General features: G+C 40.3%; 1 protein-coding gene across 1 annotated transcript in view; it reads right to left on the bottom strand.

Moving 5' to 3' along the window:
- LOC135320556 (anoctamin-6-like) overlaps positions 1-24,300 on the bottom strand; it is a 53,293-nt gene that overhangs the window by 23,304 nt on the left and 5,689 nt on the right. Inside the window, exons 5-6 of the mRNA XM_064483669.1 lie at positions 23,105-23,219; positions 18,058-18,157 (exon numbers count right to left, since the gene is read on the bottom strand). Coding sequence (XP_064339739.1) covers positions 18,058-18,157; positions 23,105-23,219 — 215 coding nt within the window. The remainder of the gene's footprint in view (positions 1-18,057; positions 18,158-23,104; positions 23,220-24,300) is intronic.

Here is a 24,300-nt window from a genome sequence, read left to right as displayed (position 1 = left end):
TCTAGAAGTGAGAACAGGGTGTGGGAGGCAGGTGAGGCAACCAGGTGGAGAGATCACAGGTGCACATCACACAGGACTCTGTGTGCCTCCAAGGTAAAGGAGACATGCAAAGTGATCTAGAAAGAAAAAAGATAGAGGCAGGGAGACCTATTGGCAGGTTCATGTGAAGGCCTGCTGAGGCCCCGCTAGGAGGAGAGAGAAGAAAACATTTCAGCAGGTGGACGGATTGGCCACAGATGTGATGGAAGGGCAGGAAGAGGTCAAAGATGCCGGCCAGCTTTCTGGCTTTGGCAGTGTCCTAAATTATAGTGCCATTTCCTAAAACAAGAAGGGCAGGAAGAGGAGCAAGTCGTGAGAGGAGACAACTGATTCAGTTCTGGCTGGGTGCCTGTGGGCTCCAGGAGAGATGTCCAATAGGCAAATAAAAGTCTAGAAATCGGGAGAAAGTTCTAGGCTGAGCCAAGTAGTTTTCCTGCTTCAAGAGGCTAATGGTTGTGAGTGGACAAGCTCACGAGAAGAGATATAGAGGGGTAGCTCTCACCGTCCTGCACATGGGAAGCATCTGGGAGCCTTTAAAACATAGTGCGCCCCAGCCTGGTGTGGGGCCTTTGTAATGTTTATTGTTTTTTAAATACTTTCCTTTTTTTGGGGGGTAGTTAGAATTATTTATTTTAATGGAGGTAATTGGAATTGAACCCAGGACCTCTTGCATGCTAAGCAAGTGCTCAGCCACTGAGCCATACCCTCCCCACCATTTTTTTGTTTTTAGACATTAGCTCTACTGAGCAGTCAGGGTTGAGAATCAACCTGTAGAGAGCAGAGAGCCTTGGGGTAGAGATCAAGGAGAAGCTTCCCAGAGCCCTGCAGACCCCAGCAAGGGCAGCCGGAGATGCAGGGAGCCTCGGATGGGCTGTGAGGAACGTGAACTCAACACTCCCCAATGACAAACATGTTTCAAGCACCCACTTCCCAGCAGTGTTTCTTCTGAGTTTACTACTTTTCCAGTAATACTGGGTGAGAATAGAAATAATCTGGACAAAGGATCAAATTCAAATGCTCGTTCTGACCATTCTTAGCTGCGTGATTACTGATTAAAAGGTTACCGGTCTGCCACGTGTAAACTGGGGGACCTAGAACCGTGCTCGTGGGCTGCTGTGAGCGTAATGAAATGACAACTATAAAGGCACTCCTGACTCTCAGAGGTAATTGCTACTATTGTCCCCATTTGGGACACCAAGAAACAGAGTCACAGAAAGCTTCAAACATTTGCCCAAGATGAAGGTTAGTGTCTGGAATCAAGCCAATGACTTCGTGGATCCAGAGCCCAGGATCATCTTACGAATAACACGGCACTGCCCAGGCTCCCTGCTCCAAAACCCGCCTCCCTTTGGCTCAGTTCCATGGGCCCTGCGCTGCACAGATGTCGTCACTGCCTGCCTGCCCGCCCGGTGTCTGACCCCGGCACTGCTCCCTCCATCTCACACACCGCTTCCTTGGGCACACCAACACTCACGAGGCCATTGCTGTGGGTAATCAGATGTTTACACGGAAACGCAGGTGGCAGCCCAGCTTTTTGCTATAGATGCTGCTGTCAGTGGAGGCAAAGAGCTCACAGTTGGTGGCGGAGGCCACTTCTGGTATCCTCCTTGGCTGGAGAGCTGGATGGAATCCAGTTTCCCTCTGCAACTTAGACATCCAGCATGAGAGTTATGTAAGGCCATCTGGCCTCTCAACATAGAAATGATGCCCCCGCAGTCGTACTTAATATTGTAATCTCCTGGCTCCACCAGGGAGCAGAGGCCATGGCCTGTTGTCCAACAAGTTTTGTTTCCTTACACGACAGCTACAATGGGGTGAGTAAACACCGGACCATAAAATCTACAAAGCCCTCGTGTACTATTTCCTGACACTTGCAGGTCACCCAAATACCCCAGATCCTCCAAGTAAACAACTAGTAAGAGGAACTGAGCTGGCTTGTCTGTCAGATCCCTGATGGCAGGACGGATTTGTCCTCTCCTGCTCTCGGGATCATCCGTTCTCCTTCTGTGTGCCTTTCCCCGATTGAAGGAGACTGTTCTTTGTTTATGGGCTATGGAGTATTTGTGGCTGTCTGACGAGAACCTTCGAAACTAGAGCTCTTGGTGAGAATGGAAGCATGGCACCCACGTCTCATGAGCTCAGCTACCGAACAGCCTCATCTAGCCAAGACTGTGGCCAACACCAGGGGTCCACGCTGTTGAGTGTTGGGTCTGGAGAGCAATGCCTCCACCACTGAGAAGCTGCCCCACCACTTGTGCCCTTGTCCCCATCCAGGGGGAGGTGACGCATCCATGGGGTGAAAGCCTTGAGGGCACTAGGTGACTGTGGACCAAGCTGTGACTGGCTGGTCCTGCCCCCCAAGTGACCCATGTTACCCTCACATGCAGAAAATCCCCAAAGAGACCCCTGCTTGAGGGAATGGGTCACCTATAAGCCAACTGTCCTCGGGCCACCTAAGAAGCAACACAGTATACACAGTGAGCCACCCACTCACTACAGTATCCAAGGCTCACAGTTCCCTCATGTGACACCATGTACCCCCAGCAAAAAGAAGACCGTTACTTTGTAATTGACTTGAGAATTCTACTGAAAACACTGCCTTCCACCTTCCACTTATGAAGTTCTTTCCACTGTGTCCCCTGCTCTGCAATTGTGCAATCAGTCCAGAGCTCCCTCATGAGAAAGGAAGGAAGGGGCCGGGCAAATCCAATAAAGGAATGGCACAGCCTTTAGCACCAAGATGGTGGAAAAGTCAACTCCCAGTAGATCTTGAGCTTCAATACACACTCACCGAAATACAGCAGGATGTTAAATGGCACTCCCACAGGTCCCAGGACAGGTTCAAGGCTGACCATAAAATGTCAAAGGGTGAGTGGTGGCCCAATTTCTGGGAATCCCAACACCTTTCCCAAAGCAGTTGGAATATTCCTCCCACTTATTAGCATATGAAGATACTGAGTGCATAAAATCTAACAATCCCACACCTCGTGGTTGCTCTCTCTGCTGAGATAGACAGCCCACACACTGTCTGTGGAGTGTGTATCTACTTTTACTTTAAACTGGAGCACCCAACCCCCATGCCTCATGGCCTTTCTGTTGCCTTCTGAAACAGCCCACTCTGTCTATGGTGTATATATCTCTCTGAATAAATCTACTTTTACTGAACTGTGGCTCTCGAATTTGTTGCTGGGCAAACCAAGGACCCACACTTGGTGAGGTGCATCCCAGGGACCCAAATACGACCTGGGATATGGCCATCCTCTCCCCCACATTTTCCTGTATCATACATTCCTTCCCAAAGGATCTCACCTTGTGCACTCCAAAATAGACAGCACTCATGTGTCCTGACCAGGATCTGCTCCTGTGTGTATCATTTCTTATTTCCACTAGAACATCAAATTCAGGAGGACAAGGATTTGGTTCTGTTCACAAAGGAAGCACCAGCACATCACAGGTGCTGGAGAAGTATTAGCTGAATGAATGAGCTGTGGGAAGTCCTGGGATTTCCACCTGGAACTCCTAGCCTCTTGGGTCCCAGCTGACTACAGGTGCTCCCTGCTACTCATGGCTGACCTCTTGCCACCACTCTCTTCTCTGCCATCACCTGAGCTGGGATGAGCTGAGATGGGCACACACCCCGGAGAGCATGGCGCATGGTTCATGCCGTTACAACACACTCGCCCCTTGACTGTTAGAGGTTACTTAGGGTGGACAAACTGAAGGCAGCACCATGTGCACCGCCCTACCCCACAACTCATTTGAAGCACCAGGACTGCACACAGGGGAAACGCTGGCCCTTTGCAACCTATGGAGAGGGACTATGGGTGAGAAGAGGGTCTCTGTCAACTAACAGTCTCTTTACAAGCCCAGTCTTAGGAAAGCTCTTTAAAGATACTTTTTGTATCATCTTTGTGTTTCTGTAATCCCTCTAGATTTTGTCATTTTAATCTACACATCAGAAATACAGATATTCTTGAAATCTCTATTGATTTTCAATGAAGAAAATCCTCAATTTCCTACACTGCTAAGAAAATTACTGCACTTTATTTAAAAAAAGCAGCTTCCTTTCATGACTTCCTATCTTCAAACACCTAATTTCACAAGAATCAGTGAAGCAGGAGATGAAAATCATGCTATGCTTTATCACCTACAGGTGGGCAGGGATGAAATGAATGAGTACTGATCTCATGAGACGGGTGAGGGTGAGGAAGGACCAAGGATGAGAAACCAACATTTTCTAACCCATTTCTCTTTTTCAGAGTCCCAGACAAAACAGTGTGATTGTATCAACTAAAACAAGAATATCTGCACCCTTCTAAATGCACGCTACAACTTTACTACTACACACGGCACTCTGTCACTGACCTAAAGGCTGATGACAGCCAAGAAATTTGCAGGGATCTTATTCTGTGCTCATCCCTTTTTGTCTTTGGAACCTCAGGATATTTGCCTCCTCTCCCTGAGTGTCATTTTCCTCATCCTTCAAATGGGAGTGTAACAGTCATTCATTTGCTCAGGGTCTATTCGACAACTGGAGACGGCTTATGAAAACAACAACAACAAAAAAAGCAAAACAGAAATTCTGATCTGTGTTGTCTTCCTCCTCCTCCCTGAACATGAATGGCATCTTTCACTGAATCCCGAACTTAAGGAATAGTTCTGATGAGGAAGTCACAGGACTGCCGTGTAACTGAGAAATGACCTGGTGTAAAAGAATGAATTGCCAGCAAATCCTCAAAACCCATAAGGGTGCAAACCCTGGGAGCTACAGGCATGGGTGGGAGTTCCTTGGTTCCCCATTTCACAAATGGGGAGAATTTTGCAGGGTCCATGAAAGACACAGATAGCCCAGTAAAACCACACCATGTTTTGGAGTACACCAGGGCCACGTCGATGCTGACCTGTACTTCTTCGTGTCCCAGAGCAAGGGCCCTGTGCAGGGGTGACTGTGCTTGAGGCTGGACAAGAACTTTCTGTTCTGTCTCTTTTGCTCTCTCTCTTCCTGCAATAAAACAACTGGTAGGACTCTGGTGGGGAGCAATATACCCACATTCTCTGGCAAACCACACACCAGGCAGCTCTAGCTGATCTGAGAGAGGACTCTTCAATGAACATATATACATCAAAGTCAGGCAGAAGGCTGCCTGTGACCTTGGGAATCCAAACCAGCTTGTCCTCTTAATCAGGATATTAGACATCTAAAGAAAGTGTGCACCAGATGAAGACGATGCATTAGACAGCGTTGGTGGTTATGGCCAGCAGTATCTAAGGACAAGTCATGCTCTGGCAGATGGGAGCATTTTGGTTGCTTTAAGAGTTTGCTACTGAAGGGCTGGGACATTTCATTGGGCCTTGAATCTCCAGACCTCTTTACTCACAAAGGCAGACAAGTTAGGTGAGCCAGCTCAGCCTTTATTCCAACTTCCTAACCAAAATGCTATGAGGTTGAAAATATATTTCTCAGACTCTTCTGCAGCAAGGGTTCCAGATGTGGCTTTAAAAATGCCCATCAGAGATTGAGATTTACAAATATTAACAACTATATATAAAAATAGCTAAAAAAACTAAATTTCTTCTGTATAGCACAGGGAACTATATTTAATATCTTGTAATAACTTTTAATGAAAAATAATATGGAAAGGAATTCATACATATATATGTGTATATGAATGACTGGAACATTGTGCTGTACATCAGAAATTGACACATTGTAACTGACTATACTTCAAATAAAAAAAATATATATATATATATATATATATAATGCCCATCAGCAGCTTCTGAGTGTCACTTAAAGCAGAAACCCAGATGAATGGAGGCAAAGGTGGGTGGAGGAGCTACGTTATTTTGCTGGGGTGGATGCAGCGGGCCTGGCAGAGATCTAGAAGGAATGCTCACAACAGCCACTTACTGATCTGCAAGTGAGTTTTGGTAATAGCTTCCTGAAATCCTCCCCACCCCTCCTGATGAGCCAGGTGTCTGGCGTTTCTCTGGAAATCACTAGGCACAGCCTGGGACTCAAAGGTAAAAATTAAAAACTGCAGTAAGGTAGCGAAGAGGCTGGCAGGACGTGTTGGACAAAAGTAGGTCAGAATCAACAAAGAATGGGGAGGGGATACAACGTGGGCTGAGGACCCTGACTACAGTTGTGGATTGTCTGTGTTAAGGACTCTGAGTCAGTATGAGTAGATGGATTGGTGTGGACTAAAATGGTGGCCATTGTTCAGATAAATTTGTGATTTGGACTTTATTTATTAGAGGAGGGATTTTTTTCCCCCTTCAACATTGATCATTCCTAGGGAGCAGAAAAATACTCTGCCACACAACATCTAAGTGCAAAAGAGATGCTACGGGATGGTGGTGGTGTGAAAAATATCAGTCCCGCAGTTCCAAGGTTTCCTTAATGAGGTTCACAGCAGTTGGTACTTAAAATAAAATAAGGTACTTATAATAAAGACATCATCATATGTACATATCCTTAAAGATACACATATGGTGCTATAAGTGGGCCTGAAATGTGTTCTACATTCTAAAATCCGATGAAATAAAATCAGTAGCTCAATATGCCTCTCGGCTCTATAAACATGATGTAGCTAATGATCACAGAAAACAAGATCAGCTAGTAAATTTGAAATTTGTCTTTTCCAGTGTCAAAGATAATATTTTTTGCTTTACTTAAAAAGCATTTTTTTAATTAGGACTGTCAGTGTCCATTGGTATATGGGGTTCAGTAGATATGTTCAGATGTTCTAGACAGTGAATCAGAGCAAAGACTGAGGTTTAGACAGTAGTTAAATGCCTCACCCGTGTAATCAGCATCCACATATTGCTATACTGAAAATCCTTAAAACTGAGAATTTCATTAAAACAACTAAAAGAAAGGGAAAAAAAATAGCCACAGACTAGTGGAAGATTTGTAACGTGTAAAAATGACAAAGGGCTATTCATGAGCATATTCTTAAAAACCCCTACACTTTAATAAGTAAAACAACAAACGGACAACAGGTTGCACACTTCTCCCTGTAGGAGAAGCCATGCAGATGGACTCTTATGTGAATGGGGCTGGAGCTGTAGAATTAGTTACTCTTGCAAGTAACTCAGTTAAAAACAAATGCAAATGGGATACACTTCTACAATATCTGAGTAAAAATCTTGGAAAACTTACTCCTCTGTTAAGCAATGACAATGGCAAAATTTGTTAAAATTAACCTCTGCAGAACTCTGGAAATTTAACCAAGGCTTCCAGCAATAAGGGGAATGTTTATTTGAGAAAAAATAACAGCTAAATCTCCATAAAGATAGTCAGTTTTGACATATCGTAACTTGAACTACCCCCATCCCCGTATCCTCACCTAAATGGTGGCCTTTAAAAGCAACAGTCTCACAATCAAGGAAGGGGCAGAAGTGATTTGAAGTTACCCAAAAAATCCGCCCCAGAGAGCTGTCACTAATTCACCTATCTCAAATTCATGCTGTGCAAACAGCCTGTCCCCAGAGTGTTTGTGGAAAACAATCAGCAGTGAGTAACTTTACAACTGCATGAGGCAGTGGTACCAGTACAGGCTAATTAGATGCTGACTAGGAAACTTAGAAGGCAAAATTGAGTATTGAGACTTTCTGGGGGTGGAGGTAGGGTTAAATAGCTCCAAAAAATTCTGAGAATTGTAGAAGTCCGTACACATGTGTGGCATATGGCAAGGAAAGATCTGAGAAAATCTTAAGCCTTCAACTCTGGCTGAACTTGAGGTTCTGCATAAGCAAGAACTAAAGTCTACAGAATAGCTGCAGACTGCCTGCCGGTGCTGAGGGCATCCCTCAGCACGCAGGCACACAGCCACCTGGCAAAAGCTCAAACGATTGGCTCCAGGCATTGAAAGAATTCACTGTCCAATCATTATTACAGTGATGACAACTAGGCTTTCTGCACACATACAGATCTCATGGCCATGCATGATAAAGAATACAGACTTTACAGAATTTGTTCAGGAAAGTAACTAAATAAATATCTGCAGCAGCAATGACAATGGAAACAATGATAAACCCTGGAGATGAGGAAAATCTGGCTTTCAGATCTGCCATATTGTAATATTTTAAATGTCCAGTTTTCAACAGAAAATTACAAGATGTACAAAGAAACAGAAAAGTTTGGCCATAACACAGGGGAGAAAGTAGTCAATAGAAACTCCCTGAGGAAACCCAGACACTGGACTTACTAGACAAAGACATAAATAAGGAATTACACATATGATCAAAGAGCTAACTGAAACCATGCCTAAAGAATTTAAGTATGTGAACATCTCATTGTACAGAGAATATCAATAGATAAAATTTACATTAAAAACCAACTGGACATTCTAGAGATACAAATATAATGACTAAAATGAAAAATTCAATAAGAGATTTCTCTGTAGATATGAACTTGTTGAAGAAAAAGTCAGTTAATTTAAAACTACTGAGATTATCCAGTCTGTGGAACAGAAAGAAAAAGGAATGAAAAAAAATGAACACTGTGTCAGAGATAGGTTGGACACCATCAACAATACCAATACACATATAATGTGAGCGCCAGAAGGAAGGAGAGAAAAAAAGGGGTAGAAAAAGTATATAAAGAAATAATGGCTGAAAACTTCCCAAATTTGATGAAAACATTAATTTGTACATCCCAGCAGCTCAACAAACTCCACGTGGTATGAACGTAGAGACATCGAAAATAGGCACATCAGACTAAGTGTGTCAAAAGAGAAGAACAAAGAACCTTGACAGCAGAAAGAGGAAAGAGGCTCAACATATTCAAAGGTTCCTCAGTAAGACAGTTGATTTCTCATCAAAAACCATGGAGACCAGAAGGCAGTGGGATGGTATCGTCAAAGTGATAAAAGGAAAATACTGTCACCAAGTATTTTATAGCCAACAAAATGATTCTTCAAAAAAAAAAAAAAGAAATTAACACACTCCTACAAAATCTGAAAGGATCAATTGCTAGCAGGCCTGCCCTACAAGAAATACTAAGGATAGTCCAGCAGGTGTAAATGAAAAGACACTCACCTGAAAAATAAAGAGCACTACTACATGAGTAAGAAAATAAAACAGTATAAATACAGTATTACATGAACGTGTTTTCTTCTATTTGATGTAAAAGACAACTACATAAAACAATACTTATGAAACAGTGTAGTAGCACTTATAAATGCATAAAGGTGTAACTTGTATGACAGTGACAGCATGAGGAGGGGGAGGGAAAAGATTGATATCAAAGCAAAGTTTTTGTGTACTATTGAAATTAAGTTGGCATTCATGTGAAATAGATTGCTTTAAAACAATATGTTAATAATAATCTCCAGGGCAATGGAGGAGAAGGAGGAGGAGGAAGAGGAGGAGGAGGAGGAGAAGAAAAAGATAAAATAAACAACAAATTAAAATGGCACACTTGAAAATGCCTACTTTGTACAAAAAAGTGTAGTAATAGAGCATTGGGGAAATAAAAAGTCATATAGAAAGCAGATAGCAGATGTAACTTCAACCTGATAAGAAATTACATTAATGTAAATGAATTAAATATTCTAATCAAAATAGTAAAGGCAGAAATAAATGGAATAGAGAATAGATGAATAACAGAGAATAATCAACAAAAAGAAAAGTTGGTTCTTTGAAAAGATCAAGAAAATTGACAAATTTTTAGCTAGTACTGAAGAAAAAAAGAGAGAAGGTTCAAATTACTAAGATGAGAAATGAAAGGAAGGATGTCACTACTGCCCTAACAAAAATAACAAGGAATATAAGGGAATACCATGAATACTTGTATAGCCAATAAATGAGATAATCTAGATGAAATGGATAAATTCCTAGAAGGATATGTGACTAAATCTAATTCAAGGAGAGATAGAAAACTCAAATAATCCTACAATAAGTAGTGACTGAAACAGTATTCCAAAACATTCCCACAAGGAAATGCTAGGCCAGTATGGCTTTGCTGGTGAAATCCATCAACTACTTAAAGAAAAAACAAAAACAAAAAACAAACAAACAAAAAATGCTTCACAAACTCGTCTAAAAATAAAGAAGTGGGCACACTTCCCAATTCATTCAATGACACGAGTATCACACTGATACCAAAACCAGACAAAGGCATCACAAGAAAACTAAAGACTATCTCTTATGGATATAAATGCAAAAGTCCTCAACAGAATAAAAGCAAATCCAATCCATTAACATATAAAATAGACCACAATTCAGTGGGATGTATCCAGGTATGCAAAGGCACTTCAACATACAAAAGTCAATTCATGTAATATGCCATATTAATAGAATAATAGATAAAAACTAGGAATAGAAGAGAACTTCCTCAACTTGACAGAGAACATCTATGAAAAACCTGGAGCAAAGATCATACATAATGGTGAAAGACTGAATTATTTCCTCCCAAAATCAACATTGTACTAGAGGTTCTAGTCAAAGCAAACAGACAAAGAAAATAAAGCCTCTAGATTAGAAAGAAAGAAATAAAACTATTTCAATTCCAGATGACATGATATTATACATTGAAATCACAAGGAATCCACAAAGAAAAAAGAGAGAGAGAGAGAGAAAAAAAAACTATTAGAATTAACAACATAGTTTGACCAAAATTGTAAGACACAAATCGATATATAAAAAAGTAATTATATTTCTATACAACAGCAGTGAATAATCTAAAAATAAAATGTAGGAAACATTTTCATTTACAATAGCATCAAAAAGAATAAAATACTTAGGAATATTAAGAAAAATATGTGGAATACTGAGGAAAATGTCTGAAACTTGTATATTGAAAACTAAAATACTACTGATAGAAGTTAAAAATGACCTAAAATAAATGGAAAGCTCTTCTGTGTTCATGGATCAGAAGCTTTATCATTGTTAGGATGGCATTTGTCCTCAAAATGACCTATAGATTCAATGCAAATCTGGCTTTTTGGGAGAAATGAGCAAACTGTTCCTAAAACTATGGAAATGCAAGATACCCAGAATAGTCAAAACAATCTTGAAAAAGAACAAAGTTTTGAAGTTTCCAAATTCAAAACTCAGTAACAAAATGGTAATCCATACAGTGTGGTACTTGCATAAAGGACACACAAATAGATTGAGAGAAAAGAACTGAGAGTCCATAAACAAACTCTTACATGTAGCCAGTTAATTTTTCGTAAAGGTTCCATGACAATCCAACGGGAAAAAAGTAATTTTTACAAAAATGATGCTGGGACACCTGAACATACACCTGGAAAGAAAGAAAACTGAACTTTTATCTTAACACCATTTATGAAAATTAACTCAAAATAAATCACAGACCTGAAATTATAAAACTTTTAGAAAATGAACAATGAGAAAATCTTCAGGATTTTGAAGTACAAATACTTCTAAGATATGACAGCAAAAGCACAAACAACAAAAGAAAATATATCAAGTGAACTGGACTTCAGTAAAATTAAACACTTCTGTGCTTCAAAGGACTTCATCAACAAAGTAAGAAGACAATCCACAGAATGGGTGAAAATATTTCCAATATTTTCCCTGATAAGGGACTTTTTATCCAGAATAGACAAAGGAGACTTAAAACATGAAAATACAAAGACAAATACAATTAAAATGGGCAAAGAATTTGAATAGATGTTTCTCCAAAGAAGACATACGAATGGGAAATAAGCACATAAAAAGATGTTCAACATCAGTAGGCATTAGGGAAACAGAAATCAAAAGCACAATGACATGCCACTTCATACCAAATAGGATGAGAAATATATATGATATATGATATATAAATATGTATCTATAAACCCGGTAATAAAAAGTGTTGATGAGGATGTGGAGAAACTGGACTCCTCATACATTACTACTGGAAATATAAAATGGTGCAGTCACTTTAAAAACTACTTTAGCAATTCCTCAAAATGTTAAAAGTAGAATACATCCCAGCAATTCCATTTTTTGATATATCCTGAGAAGAACTGAAAATATGTGTTCACACAAAAACTTTTCCATGAGCATTTACAGCAGAATTATTCATCATCAACTGATGGATGGATAAGCAAAGTGGTGTATTTATAACAATGGCATATTATTTGAACACAAAAAGGACTTTGGGTACTGATATATGCTACACCATGGATGAGCCTTGACAACGTCACACTAAATGAAAGACGACAATCAAAATAGGCAGCATACTGTATGGTTCTACTTATATGAAATGCCCAGAACAGGCAAATCCGTAGAGACAGAAAGTAGAGTGGTGGCTGCTGGGGTCTAAGGGAAAGGAAGTTTAGGGAGTGACTTACTAAAGGGTACTGGTTCTTTTTGGGAGTGATGGCTACAAAACCCTGAAATGTACTTAAAATCCTAATGCACAATTTCAAAGGCTGCATTTTATGGTATGTGAATTATATCTCCATAAAGCTGTTACTTTTGAAGCTGAGCCCACATATGGAGCAACTGGCCCAGCACTGACTGCAGCATCTGGAGGGGGAGTGACCCACCCACCCACCACAAAGGAAAGGATCACCTGACCCAGTGTTGGAGGGGTGCAATCTTCTTGCCGAAAGACACTACGAGCAGCACAGACAAGGGGGCAAACAGAGCAAGGTGAGTTTGTGAAACAGGGCGAAGACACAAAGGCCTCTCAATAAAACCATAAAGAGCACACAGTCTCTAGGAGAACACATCTTTGTTTTTAAAATCTTTTTATATCTGTTTTATTCCTATTACATTTTTAAGCTTTATTTTTAAACAGTCCTATATGTTTACAATTCTCATTTCATTTATATTCTCTTGGTTTTGATCTGTTATTATTAGTCACAGGTTTCAAATATTGTATTTTGAATTTTCTCTTCTTTTTATTAAGATTCTAAAAAGATATCTCAACTCGATTCCTATTCTGCTTCAACTTGCTATTCTATTATTGATTATACACTCTTTTCAAACCTTCTTTTCCTCCATTCTTTTAAAATTCTCTCTCTCTCTCTTTTAAGTTTTATTCCCACATAGGCTTTAGATAGATAAATAAATAAACTCCTTTAAGGACCACAATAGATAACTGATACTCCAAAAGCCACAGGGCCAGAGAGATATGAGCAGAATGAAGAAGCAGAGGAAGTCCTGCCAATTAAAATAGCAAGAGAAATCCCCTCAAAGAACGATCAATAAAATAGACATTGATGGCCTACTAGATCAAGATTTCAAAAAAGAAGTGATCAAATTACTGAAGGAACTAAAAGAGATAGTCTTTAGAGACATAAAATATATCAAAAACAAAATAGAAGCTATAAAGAAGAGCCAAGTAGAATTGGTAAATTCATTGGCTGAAATGAGATCTGACCTAAAGGCTGTACAAAGCAGGCTAGATAATGCAGCAGAACGAATAAGTGACCTAGAAGACAGGACAACAGAAAGCACCCAATCAGAACAGCTGAGAGAAAAACAAATATAAAACAATGAAAACAATATAAGGAACCTATGGGATAATATAAAGCATGCCAATCTATGCATAATAGGGGTTCCAGAAGGGGAAGAAAGAACAAAGGGGATGGAAAAGGTAATTAAAGAAATCATGACTGAAAACTTCCCAAACCTAAAGAAGGAATCAGACACCCAAGCACAGGAGGCTCAGAGGGTCCCAAACAGGAAGAGCCCAAAGAGAAACACGCCAAGATATATCATAAATCAAGATGGCCAGACTGAAGGATAAAGAAATGATCCTAAAGGCAGCAAGAGAAAAACAAAGAGTGAGTTACAAGAGAAGGCTCTCAGCTGATTTCTCTACAGAAACACTACAGGCCAGAAGGGAGTGGCAAGATATATTCAAAGTCCTGAATGAAAAAAAAAGATGCAGCCTAGGATACTTGCTCCAGCAAGGCTATCCTTTAGAATAGAAGGAGAGATAAAGAATTTCACAGAGAAGCAAATACTAAAAGAATTTAGCAACACTAAACCCATGCTAAAAGAAATATTGAAAGGTCTACTCTAAATAGAAAAGAAGCAGGATGCTACAGAAATGAGAATTCATGACTGTGAGAGTATTATTCCTTTCTTCTTTTTTTTTTTAAATCTTGTTCTCAGTAGGATGGGTTTGAGATTACATTAATATCTGTTTAGTACACACAGTTACAGTAATTGGTTAACAGACTTACAAAAAAGTGTAATCACAAGCCAAAATCTTACAAGTGAGTCACAAAAACTAAATACAATACAAAGGAAAATTACCATACCACAAAAGGAAGAAGAAAGGAACCAAGAAGAAATACCAAATCAACTGCAAAAATAAGTTCAAAATAGCAATAAACTCTCATCTATCATTAATTACTGTAAATGTTAATGGTCTAAATGCTCCAGTCAAAAGACAGAATAGCAGACTGGATAATAAAGCAAGAACCTTCAATACACTGCATACAAGAGACACACTTTAGGGAGAAGGACACATATAGATTGAGAGTGAATGGACGGAAAATGATATTCCATGCAAATGGAAATGCCATAAAAGCAGGTGTAGCAGTATTGATTTCAGACAAAATAGACTTTAAAACAAGGGTCATAAAGAAAGATAAATAAAGACATTTTATAATGATTAAAGGATCAATACAAGATGAAGATATTACAATCATTAATATATATGCACCCAACATGAGCACCTAAGTACATTAAACAACTACTAACAGAGATAAAGGGGGAAATTGATGGGAATACAATCATTGTCAGAAATTTTAACACCACATTAACATCACTAGACAGATCTTCCAGACAGGAAATAAATAAGGCAACAGAGAAATTAAATGATACAAGAGAATAATTGGATTTAGTGGATATTTTCAGAGCATTACAATCCCCCATAACAGAATAAATAATCTCTTAAAATGTGTGTGGAACATTTTCTAGGATTGATCATGTACTTAGTCACAAAAGAAGCCTCAACAATTTTAAGAAGATAGAAATTATCTCAAGCATCTTTACTGACCACAATGCCATGGAAACTAGAAATCAACTTCAGAGAAACAAAGGAGAAAGAAAGGAAAGCATTGAGATTAAACAACATGCTATTAGAAAACCAATGGGTCAATGATGTAATCAAAGTTGAAATTAAAGAATACCTTGAGACAAATGAAAATGAAAACACAACCACACAAAACATATGGGACACAGCAAAAGCAGTGCTAAGAGGAAAGTTTAGGGTAATGCAGGCCTTCCTCAAAAAAGAAGAACAATACCAAATAAACAATCTAACCCACCAGCTGAAAGAACTAGAAACAGAAGAGCAAAAACACACAAAAGTCAGCAGAAGGAAGGAAATAATAAAGATCATGGAGGAAATAAATAAAATAAAGATTAAAAAAATAGAGAAAATAATCAATCAAACCAAAAGCTAGTTTTTTGAAAGAATAAATAAAATCGAAAATCCTCTGGCCAAACTCACAAAGAAGAAGAAAGAGAGAGAACAAATTTGCAAAATAAGAAAGGAAAATGGAGAAATTACAACAAATAACATAGAAATACAGAATATCATATGAGAATATCATGACAAACTACATGGAAAAAAATGGATAACCTAGTGGAGATGGACAAGTTTCTGGAAACATACAGTCCACTAAGACTGAATCAAGAAGAAACTATCCACTTCAACAAATGGATCACTAGGAATGAAATTGAATTAACAATAAAAAACCTCCCTACAAATAAAAGTCCAGGACTGGACAGCTTCACCGGGGAGTTCTACCACACATACAAAGAAGAACTCATACCAGTCCTTCTCAAACTCTTCCAGAAGATTGAAAAGAAGGAATATTCCCAAACTCATTCTATGAAGCCACCATTACCCTGATACCAAAACCAGGCAAAGACACCACCAAAAAAGAGAATTACAGACCAATATCACTGATGAACACAGATGAAAAAAGTCCTTACCAAAATACTAGTAAATAAATTCCAACAGCACATAAAAAAGATAATACATCATGCTCAAGTGGGGTTCATCTCAGGGACACAAGGGTGGTTCAACATATGAAAATCAATCAATGTAATAATTCACATCAACAAGAGAAAGGACAAAAACCACATGATCATCTCAATAGATGCAGAAAACTTTTGATAAAATTCAACACCCATTTATGATAAAAATTCTCACCAAAGTGGGTATTGAGGGAACATATCTCAACATCATAAAAGCTATAGATGACAAACCTACAGCCAGCATAGCACTCAACGATGAAAACCTCAAAAGATTCCCACTAAAATCTGGGACAACTCAAGGATGCCCACTATCACCACTCCTATTCAACATAGTCTTGGAAGTCCTGGCCACAGCAATCAGGCAAGTAACAGAAGTAAAAGGGGTCTAAATTGGAAAAGAAGAGGTAAAAGTGTCACTATATGCAGATGACACGACAATATATATAGAAAACCATAAAAGGTCCACACAAAAACTACTAGAGCTGATTGAAGAATTTAGCAAAGTAGCAGGTTACAAGATTAATGTTCAAAAATCAGTTGCATTTCTTTACACAAATGATGAGTCAACAGAAAAAGAAAGTAAAGAAACAATCCCCTTTAAAATAGCACCCAAAGTAATAAAATATCTAGGAATAAATCTAACCACAGACGTGACAGAATTATACACAGAAAACTATAAACCATTGGTGAAGGAAATTAAAGAAGACTTTAAAAAATGGAAAGGTATCCCAAGCTCTTGGATTGCAAGAATCAATATTGTTAAAATGGTCACACTGCTCAAGGCAATCTACAGATTTAATGCAATCCCTACCAAATTATCCTGGACATATTACATAGAACTAGAACAAATCACAATAAAATTTATATGGAACCATCAAAGACATAGAATTTCCAGGGAATAACTTAAGAAAAAAAGAAAGAGGCTGGAAAAATAACTGTCCCAGACTTGAGACAATTCTATAGAGTTACAGTCGTCAAGACAGCATGGTATTAGTACAAAAACAGACATACAGCCAAATGGAACAGAATAGAGAGCCCAGAAATGAGCCCAAATACTTTTGGTCAACTAATATTCAACAAAGGAGGCAAGAATATACAATGGAATAAAGATAGTCTCTTCAGCAAGATAAACATAAGACAAGATACAATAAACCTCCTAGGAGAAAATACAGGCAAAATATCTGACATACATCTCAGAAATCTTCCCCTAGGGCAGTCTACCCAAGCAATAGAAATAAAAGCAAGAATAAACAAATGGGACCTAATGAAACTTACAAGCTTCTGCACAGCAAAGGACACCTTAAGTAAAACAAAAAGACAACCTACAGAATGGGAGAACATTTTTGCAAATGAAACTAACAAAGGCTTGATCTCCAGAATATATAAGCAGCTCATATGACTTACTAAGAAACAACCAAATAACCCAATCCAAACATGGGCAGAAGACCAAAACAAGCAATTCTCCAAGGAAGATATACAAATGATCAATGGGCACATGAAAAAATGCTCAATATCACTAATTATCAGAGAAATGCAAATCAAAAGTACAATGAGGTATCACCTCAAACCAGTCAGAATGGCCATCATTCAAAAATCCACAAATGACATATGCTAGAGAGGCTGTGGACAAAGGGAAACCTCCGACACTTCTGGTGGGAATGCAGTTTGGTGCAGCCACTTTGGAAACAGTATTGAGTTTCCTCAAAAGACTAGGAATAGAATTGCCATATGACACAGGAATCCCACTCCTGTGCATATATCCTGAAGGAACCCTACTTCAGGATGACAGCTGCACCCCAATATACATAGCAGCACTATTTACAATAGCCAAGACATGGAGATAGCCTAAATGTCCATCAACGGATGACTGGCTAAAGAAGTGGTATATTTATACAATGGAAAACCACTCGGCTATAAAAACTGACAATATAGGGCCATTTGCAGCAACGTGGATGCTCCTGGAGAATGTCATTCTAAGTTAAGTAAGCACCGTAACAAGGAATAAAGAGAAGTTACCTCTAAGTACAGTTATTTTGATTAAAATATACATACAGAAAGCAAGTCACCCCCACGACTGCTGCCAGGAGGAGCATCTGAATGTAATAGCCCAGCCCAAGCAAAGTAGATTCCGACCTTCTCTCCGTAGAATTTCCTGTAGAAAGACAGAAGGTAGTTTCAGAAGACACACATATTCACTCTGTAGCTTCATCCTCATGTTAATTTCTTTTTTCTTTGTTTTTAAGGTGGGGCATAAATAGGTTTATTTATTTGTTTTTTAAATGGAGGCATTGGGGATTTAACCCAGTACCTCATGCATGCTAGGCATTCACTCTACCACTGAGTTATACCCTCCTTCCATCATACTAATTTCTGATTCTAAATCAAGGGGGCTTTAAGTTTAAACCTCTGACTCAATTCACACTTAAAACATATGCGTTTTCACAGCAGCCCCCAAATTCTACCGTGAAATAAGAAGTATTTTACGTATCATAGAAATACAGATCACTGGTTCACCTGCTGAAGAGAGATAAATGAGAACAGAGCAAAGGAGGGGACGAGGCCGACTCCGGAGCAGATGCAGGGGATCATCACCACTCACTGGACAGTCTGGCACATTCAACAAATCCCACCAAAGATCATTCTTAACAGGCTTGACACAAGTGGACTTCAACTACTGGCTCAGTCATCTGAGTCTGCCTTATCTCGGGAACTTCCCTGGAGCAAATGCATCGTAAACCACAGATAATAAGGAAATGGCTGATAATGATAACAACTGGGAGTGCAATGTCTCTCTGACAAAATATTTATAAAACTCATGTAGGAATGGGAGAGGGCAGGAGGGATGTGGCTGAGTAAGGAACTGCCCTGTATTCTTTGTATCTAGCACGTCGGCTGTTCCTAGGTTTCAAAAACACTTCAATGTTACTCAGTTAAGCTGGAGTAGACGGAACAGGCCAGGGAGGCAAGATTAGAAGAAAGGAGGCAGGGCACGAAGCGGTGCCAGGCTGGTCCTGAAAGGGAGACAGACACAGACAGGCAGACACAGAGGGCTTAGGGATGAGGCGGAAAAATGAGGCGGCGGCTCAGGTGTGTTTGCTGCTGCTGCTACTTCCCTCAGCTGGAGCACTGCTGACGCGGCAGTGCTGGGTAAGACCTGTGACTTTCCTCAGCACTGAGTTCTCTCGGAAGTTTCCGGCTCAGTCTGGAGCTGAGATGAGCTCCGAGGGCTTAGCCTAGGGGGGACTCAGCTCTGAGAACAGCCTGGAGTCCTGAGAAACTTCACGCAGGAACCCCTAGGGCTGGACCAGCGCTCACAGGGCTGCTGTGAGACCAGCTCCATCGTCAGAGACCTGGGCGTGGACCATTCCATGGGGAAAATGGCTGAGCCCGATGCCAAATCAGATAGGAGGGACAAAGTGTGTTCATTCTCATGTGACTGGTCTTTGTGGCCTGGCTCACAGATGGCAGGCTCAGGATGGTGTCTGGCAGAGAAAACCCTGGCAATGGGTTTGAGATGTCTTGGACTCTTTCTTGTTAAGCTTTTTGTAATACATTCTTATCAACTATCCATCCTGAAAATGCCACATTCAAAACTGAAAGAATGTTAGAAGTTGCTTGCTCCAACTGGCCAATGGTAAACACACCCTGCTACAGTTAGAGAGCTGGTCAGGCAGCCTCTGCCTGCATATTTACAATGACGGAGAGTTCATTACTTCCAAAGGTTACATGTCGGCAAGAATGTCAGAAAGAATTTTTGAACCTTAAACAGATGTCTGCCCCCTAGTCCTTGCTGAAAGGCTAGAAATAATGAGGATCCCTTCAAATGTAGTTTTGTCTGATTGTTATCTCTCTCTGTCAAAAACACCCCAATTCTTAACATCAATTTTTCAAAATTCAGCTTTGATTTCTTTTTATCAAACTTATACCATACATTCATTAAAGAGTCAAACAGTTCTCGAACACCGATTGTAAAAAGGAGCAGTTCCCAACAACCACCCCATTTCCTGGTCAGAAGCAACAATGTTCAGCTCCTACTGCTGACTCTTGGAATAAAAACTCCCTATTTCTGACTAATATCCTTGTAACACAGCCTACTGACTTTTTCAGCTTTATGTATCACCTATTTAACTTTCTATTTTGGAAAATGAGTATTAAGCTCTCTTTCAAACCACATCTCCTCTACACATCCAAACCTTCATTCTTCCAACCTTTTGATACAAATACATTATAATTTTGATCAGCTCAGTATCCTTGCTTTACATTATTAGGACTCTGTACAGACTGTTCACAGCTGTAGCAAGTTGTCTGCTAGGCTTACTTTTTTATTCCCTACTTTGTTTTTCCTGGAGTTAATAATTGTCTTGGTGGTTCATAGCTTAGATTTCTCTGCGCTTAACAATTCAACCCCATACCTTCTCCTAATGAATAACTTTCTCAATACTTTCCAATTCATTGTCTACAAATTTCATCTCCTTGAATAAATCTCTTCAGATCTCCTTCAACCTGGATTAACGACATGCTAGTCTTGTCACAGAGCTCAAGGGGCCACTAGTGGGAAGCAACAAGGGAATACATGGACCAGGAGAAGGGAACAGATCAACATAATTTCCTTCACAAAACATACTTAAAATAGTGGGAAAATTGTTTTCTTTACAAACACAAACACACACACCAACCCCAAAATCCCATAAAGAATGATTAAATAGCCATCAAACCCATTGCCCTGCCATCAAATTCTGTATAACATAAAACAAAAATAACAGAAGGAATATATCATATAAATATGAATCTCAAGGCGGATGGGGTACACTCAGTGGCAGAGTGTGTGCTCAGCAAGCATAAGGTCCTAGATTCAATCTTCAGTACCTCTATTAGAAAAAAAACATTAGAAACAATAGAAAAATGTATCAACTTTAAATATTTACAAATATATAAACTTCCTCTTTTAAAACTGTTCTACAGGATAATCCGGGTTAATGAGAAAGTGCCTCTTCATGACTGTGATCCTGCTGATAATTGTGGGAGGAAATTAGAGTATGACCACATGAAATAAAATCCCTTATGGAATAATGATCCCGGGTGACAATCATTATTGGCTGCTGTCATCACAAAAAAGAGAGTCAACTGGACATTATGTACCTTATGACAGGAGTACAAAACTTCATATAACAAATATTCTTGCACAAATTTGAACCTCGTTCAGATCAAGCTTTTAGGGGAGGATCAAATCACTCAGCTAAAGCCAATACATAGGATGGAGAAATAAGTCTAACCACAGGGGAGAATGAAATCAACCAAACAGGAAATAGAGAAATCCCTCAGCAATTTCAAGGAAAATGAGAAACAGGAAAATTATAGATTAGAACCCACTTGAGAGATATGCTAGCTGCAATGTGTGAACTTAGTCTGGATCCTGATTTCAACCCCAAAACTGCTTAAAAGTGTATTTTTGTGACAATCAGGGAATTATTTTGTAACCCTAAAAAAAATGAATATTCCAATTGTATTTGAAAGAGACCTTGTCATTTCACTAATGAAAGGTTAAGCTACGTAGGATTGCCTTCAAAATGATCCCGGAGTGGGGGAGGGGAAGAGGTGGAGATGAAAGTTGCAACAACAGTGACTCTGAGTTGATAATTCTGGAGATGGGTGACTGATACAGACAGGCTGGCTGTGCTGTTCTCTCTACTTCTGTACGTGTTTGAATCTTTCCATAAAATGTGAAACAAACAAAAAGACTTCAGTGATTTAAAACCCTCACTTGGAAGGTTAAGAGGTTTGCCCAAGTAGGTGGGCATCTGAATGGGGCACTGAGATTAGGAAGATCAGGCACCTGGCTCCAGGCCGACCTGGGGCTACCTTGACCCTTCTCTTCTCCTCATCATCCACAGCCAGCCCATAACTGCATCCTGTCAGCTCCACTCCCCAAACGCATTCTCCCTGGCTCCCACCATCTCTCATCTGGCCCACTCCAAGAGCCTCCGACCAGGCCTCCCTGCTTCCTGGGTCCCTGCAATTCATTCTCCACATTATCTTTGCAAATTGTGAGAGAAAATTACCTTAGTGCTTAAACTATCATGACTGCTTCTCACTGCACTTAGAGTCTACACTACTTTCCGTGCTCCTGATGCCCTTCTAAACCTCGCGTCTCATCACTCTCACCAGCGTTGGCTCCAGTATCTCCTCAAACCTGCTGAGCACATTTGTGCCTCGGGGCAATGGACAAGCTGCCTCTATTCCTGGGGTGATTTATCCCAGATCCTCAAAGACCAGCCTCCTTATCACCATCTCAGCTCACATGTAACCTTCTCAAAGATAGCTTTCTTGACTCCATTTCCCCCAAGTCTCCCATCTCAACACTGTATTATTTCCTTCATTTCAATCTGAAATTGTTTCCTTATTAGCCCGATTATTTTTGTTTGCTCAGTTGTCCTTGGCCTCCCTCCTCCCAGCAGCCTTGCACAAACAGCATAAGCTCCCGGGGAGCAGCCGGCGCTGATGCTCTGAGAATACACATGCTGAGCGCGACATTACAGTCACGTGGTGTAGTGAAACGGTGTCGAACAGCAGATAGAGCTAAGCAGTGAGAATACTTCTCTTATTTTATAATTTAAGTGAAACCTAACATTTACTCCTGTTTAATGAAGAATTTGGTAGGTCTTTGTTCCCAGTTCCTGGACGGCAACCCCTAAAGCCTTGAAATTTCCCAAGATAGGAGTGTCTTTACTATTCATGGTGGACCCTTGGATGGCTTGTGTTCATGAGATAACTCAGGATGGGGACTGGCCAGCCAGAGACACCAACCATGTGATTAGAGGAGTGGGGCTTTGAGCTTTGTGAGAAGTGACTGACCATCAGGAGAGGTAGGGGCTCAAATGTTAGGGCTTTGACTTACAGTTAGTGTTTGGGGTAGCCATGTCAGTAGTGACCTAATAAATCATGTCTTTGTAATAAAGTCTCCAGTAAAAACTTGGGGCAACAAAGCTCAGAGCTCCTGTGAGCTTCCTGGTTGGTAACACTCTTGGAGGACTGTCACACTCAGAAGCCATGAGGGCAACCCTGAGCCCTTCCCACTGGAGTGCTCTCCACAACAGCTCACCTGATGAGATCTAAGGGCTGCTTCTTGTCTATGCTTCGAGGAGGAGCACATTCCCTGTACAGAAGGCCCTGTTCGCTGGGGCAGCTGAGGTCCTCTGATGGAGGCTGAAGTTGCACTGGGAAGCAGAAGCAAACAGGTGAGCGTCACTGTCACCACGTGTTCACATGTTCTGCTAATAAAATGTGGTGCTAACACTTTGTGGTCATTTGTAAATAAGGGGCCCTCCTTTGCCAGAAGGGATGGAGGTACCATATAATTTTTCATAATTCTCACCGAGGATTAATACTAACCCCTTGAGGGTCATTTGCAAACGTGGCTGGAAAGGAACACTTGGATGTTACAGTCCTGGGACCACCGTGGGTACCTGGTGAGGGCCTTGCAGATGCTTAATGTCCTACAACCGGGCCAGTCTTCCACAGCAAAAAAAACTACGCCACCCAAGTGCCCACACTGCTTCAGTGGAGGCAGCAGCCCCCTCCTTGGACACCCAGAGGAACCTGGACTCTGGCTGTTTAGGGGCAGGGTCAATTCTAAAACCCAGGCTTTTTTGTCCCCACAATTCAGTAGTTATTCGGTGACAGCACATGGAATATAAACAATAAAGAAACTTGACATGATGTTATATATTTAGCTTACTCTAGAAACAAAATTTAAATCCAGTCATTCTCCTTCCCACCTGACCTACTTTCCTTTCTCCTGTACTAGAACCAGATTATTACCCACCCAGCCTTAGCATGGGTCCTGACTCCACTTACCTCCCTCCCAAACACCACATGAGATGATTCCTCAGCCTGGATGTGGAACCAGCAATTACAACAGGCTTTAGTGGAAAAGAAATGGTTGTGTGCAGATGCCAACTAAACACTGTAGAATCCTGGTGTCCCACATTAGTAATCATGACAGCTGTTTGCAAGTGTCCCCAAAGTTCATTTCAGACTCTCACTGCTAATTTTGCTGGGATATAAATATAAAACATGTGGACTGCTGGGCTGGACTGCTATGCTGAGTCTCTGATCCAGGAAGCTCAGTGTCTGCTCCCTGCAACCAGCTCCCTGTTCTGTTCATGCATGTGCATCAAGCAGCTGTTTAGTGTCCATTTTAGTATCTTAGACAGTGCATTTCAGTATGGTCTTCATCCACAAATACGTGTACCACACAGTAGTAATGATCAATCTCAGTCTTTGCTTTCTTTTGTC

Source organism: Camelus dromedarius, unplaced genomic scaffold, assembly GCF_036321535.1.
Source record: "Camelus dromedarius isolate mCamDro1 unplaced genomic scaffold, mCamDro1.pat HAP1_SCAFFOLD_14, whole genome shotgun sequence".
NCBI classification, from domain to species: Eukaryota; Metazoa; Chordata; class Mammalia; order Artiodactyla; family Camelidae; genus Camelus; species Camelus dromedarius.
This window is presented reverse-complemented; position numbering and strand designations above follow the sequence as displayed.